General features: G+C 40.3%; 1 protein-coding gene across 1 annotated transcript; it reads left to right on the plus strand.

Moving 5' to 3' along the window:
• The first annotated feature begins 318 nt into the window (after window positions 1–318).
• Window positions 319–2,403, plus strand: LOC143857090 (protein FAR1-RELATED SEQUENCE 5-like). The gene has a single exon (XM_077367362.1). It carries the CDS (start codon window positions 319–321, stop codon window positions 2,401–2,403), a length of 2,085 nt encoding a protein of 694 aa, XP_077223477.1.
• The last annotated feature ends 1,601 nt before the right edge of the window (window positions 2,404–4,004 follow it).

Below are 4,004 nucleotides of genomic sequence, written 5' to 3' on the forward strand. Positions count from 1 at the left end.
CTAAAGATTTTGTGACTAAAAATAGCCGTTGCAAGAGATCATTGCTTCTGTAGCTGGCACATACCAATAGTTTCATTTTTTTAGCTAGTGGTCCATATTTATCAATTTTTGAAACTGTTTTGGGTTTTTCAATGGTTTTTCAAAGATTCTTCTATGGATTTATGGATTTAGGGTTCAACTGATTTCTTAAATCATGACATGGATTGAGGGTTTCTTAAATCTAAGGTTTGAAGTTGCTTTCTTTGATGTATCTTTGATTAATTTTCATGTTGTTTGACGGATATATTTATCATATTTTCATGTTTTTAGATAGCTAAAATGTATCCAAGTTCTTCGCAACCAAGTGGGGTACCTATTGAGCGAGGTGATGGTAGACTTTGTGCTTTGGTTGACGATGCTTTGTCGCAAGCATGCGGCCTAGCTATTGAAGAAGTTGATGCTCATGGTTTACTTATGGTTGATGATGGTATAAATGTGGATGAAGATCATCTTGAATGGGCAGAGACAGATGTGAATGACATAGATGAGGTTGGCAGTGGTACATTTAGTACACCCAAAAAGGTTGATGGTGAGAAGGGTGTTGTGAATACGCCTTTTGTGGGACAGGCGTTTGATAGATGGGAATCTGCCTATGATTTTTACAATGCTTATGGACTGGCCACTGGATTTGGGGTACGGAAGTCCAGTACATCCTCTTCGATGAAGACAAATGAGGTCATATCGAGGGCGTTTGTATGTGACAGAGAGGGGCTGAAAAGGGAAAGGGATAAGGGCAAGATAGATAATGCTAAGGAAATGAGGGAGCGTCGCATTGTGCGACTAAATTGTAAAGCTAGGATGATCATCAAACATAGAGATGAGAAGTGGGTAGTGAAAACTTTTGAAGACATCCATTCTCATGAGCTGACCTCCCCACTGAAAACCAAAATGCTTCGTTCCCATAACCGATTTCATAAGAGTGAAGGTACTAAGGCTTTGATAGATTGTCTGAATGAGACACAAATGCCTAAATCTAAGATTGCAAAGGCCATTAATTCGACCCACGATGGAGTAACAGGTGGGCTGTCAACAAATCAAGTTATTGCCCATTTGAGAGCAAAAAGAAATAATAATTTGGGGCAAGAAGCAGTCTTAGTGGCCAACCATCTGCAAAAGAAACGATCGGAAGACCCAAACTTCTTTTTCTCGATGGAGTTAGACATAGATGGGACCTTCCGATCCATGTTCTGGGCTGACGCTAGGGCGAGGGATGCGTACATGACATTCAACGATGTCATTATTTTTTATGTTACCTATAAAACAAATAGACTCTCTCTGCCATTTGCACCATTTACAGGATTGAACCACCATAAACAGTCAACCCTTTTCGGAGCTGCACTGCTAGCCGACGAGACAGATGAGACATTTTGTTGGGTATTTGAGCAGTGGTTGACGTGCATGCATGGTAGAGCTCCGGGTGTAATAATTACTGATATGGACTTGGCTATGAAAAATGCAATTAAAAGAGTTTTTCCAGATACACGCCATAGGTTTTGCGAGTGGCACATATGGAAGCATCTACTTGAGAAAGTTGTAGAAATGCGGGATACCGATAGTGATTTTTACCGTGATTATAATCGGTGTTTTCATTCGAAAAAAATAGAGGAGTGTGAGGAGAAATGGCAAGATTTGGTGGTCAATTATGGAATTTGTAGGAATGAATGGTTGTCTAGGATGTGGGAGCAACGAGAGCATTGGATGCGGGCATATTGGAGAACCACTTTCACTGCAGGCATGAAATCAAGTCAGCGCAGCGAAAGCATGAATTCCTTCTTTGACGGATATGTGAACAACAACACCGGGTTACATGAGTTCTTGACTGCAAATGAAAGGGCACTTGTTCAACGCCGTAAAACCGAAGCCGAAGAAGATTTCAAGTCAAAATATTCGATTCCTAAGATGCAAACGAATACCCCATTGGAAGAAGAGGCCGGTAAATTCTATACGAGTATTATCTTTAACAAATTTCAGGATGAGTTGAAGGGTAGTAACAACTGTTGGCATGATCAGTTGAGCAGTGAAGGTACAGTGGAAGAGTATTATGTAGGTCTTAAAACTGATCAGAAGAGTAGATGGTGCAGGGTACAATATGACGATTCTGACGGAGTGACCGCGAGATGTGAGTGTGCTATGTTTGAGATGGAAGGGATATTATGTCAACATATCCTTCGGATTTTTGACCTTAAGCAATTGAGAATGGTCCCTGAGCGTTACATGTTAAGGAGGTGGTCTATTGAGGCTAGATATCGAGAGGGGGGTGTATTACCTACAAGCACACAAGAGACTAATGGCATGAATCCCTTTAAGAGGTGGTGCCTAATCTCAACATGGCAACGACTTCTAGATGGACCAGGTAAGAGATGATGTAATGAAAAATATGGAAGATTTTTGCAGTGCACTTTGGGCTGAAGAAGAAGTCAGGAAGAAAGATGAGTTGGTGGAAAGTGAGTTACCAGTCATTGGTAGCCAAGTCCAGTCTAACATTTGTGTCAGTCCAATGCCTGAAATTACTATTCGAGACCCCCCAGTTGCGAAGACGAAGGGCCGACCGAAGAATGCTACACGTTTGAAATCTAACATAGAGACCTCTGCAACCCAACCAAAGAAGAGAACGTGCAAATCCTGTGGGGAACAAGGACATTATGCGTTGACTTGTAAAAAGAACTCCAAGGTCTGTACATGTTGCTTGTTTAAGTTATAAGTTTCTTAAAGTAGTCATTAATAATAATTTGTTCTTGTGTTTGGTAATAGAAACATAACAGAAAGCGGCCAGGGAAAGAAGATGTAGAGGAGGAGGAGGAGGAGGAGGAGGTGGAGGGGTAGACGCTGAGTAGGTTAGTATGTCTTTCTTTTATTTCGAGTTCTTATGGGTTTTTTCCCCTCGCCAACTCCAGTCTAACTTTGCATAAAAGCTAAAACACTGTTTGATGACATTATTCTTGGTTTCTTTTCAGGATTGGAGTAAATAAATATTCAGGTCTTTTCAGTGATGTTGGGCTGCCAGAAGTGTTCATAGATTTTTGTGACAAAATACTTTCATCTCTACTCCAAACATGTGTATTGAAACAGGTTCACTATATATGTGCTTCTATGTTATTCTAGAAAAAAGGTGCAGAAATCATCTCCTTAGGCCTTAACAACCCCCTCCACCTTATTATTTTCATTTAAGTATGATAGTATTAGGCTTCTTAACTATGCTTCAAATAGGTACTTGGTTTGAGTTGTTGGCATTGAGTAACTTGGGTGATATGGATTTGATGAATGGTTTATCAAGAATTTTTGCACAAATATTTTAGTTCAATTTTTGTCCAAGAAATTTGGGAAAGGACATATTTTCCAATTGCTATATTCATTGCAGCTCTAAGCTTCCATTATTGATTCGTTTGGTTTAGAATGATTTCCATTAACAAACCGAGTGTTCAAATTTGTAAAGGAACCCCTGTAACTTGAGCATTATGTGTTGGATGGAAAGGGTAGCCCCAATTGCTATATTCATTGCAGGTAGCCCCTTCACGAGTCCAAAATTACAAAGTCCAAAGTACAAAGACTGCACTGCACCAAGCAGGGACTCCTAACTGTCAAACAGGTGACCTGCAAATTGAAAAACATGTCATTTTTTAGTTTTAAGCATCGATGTGTGGGCCACTAATCGGACGGTTAGGATTAATTACTGCTATGTTTGTCCGAACATCCATCTGCTAAACATTTAGGATTAATTACTGTGTCTAATGAACCCACAATTGACTATAACTCCGACTTCGTTGCTAATAGAGTGGAACAGAACCTGGGTAGAACACAAGAACAATGCCATTGAGGTAATTCCAGCAAAATTCCAAACGGCTCTTTTTCAGACCGTTGGAGTGTTCTCGGAGTTCCGAGAATAATTCTCGGAGTTCCGAGAATTCTCGGAGTTCCGAGAAAAAATCTCGGAGTTCCGAGAAGCCTCACAGAAATTGGAAAAAGTC

This window comes from Tasmannia lanceolata, unplaced genomic scaffold, assembly GCF_043159265.1.
Source record: "Tasmannia lanceolata isolate RefF3 unplaced genomic scaffold, GAP_Taslan_0.1 ptg000024l, whole genome shotgun sequence".
NCBI classification, from domain to species: Eukaryota; Viridiplantae; Streptophyta; class Magnoliopsida; order Canellales; family Winteraceae; genus Tasmannia; species Tasmannia lanceolata.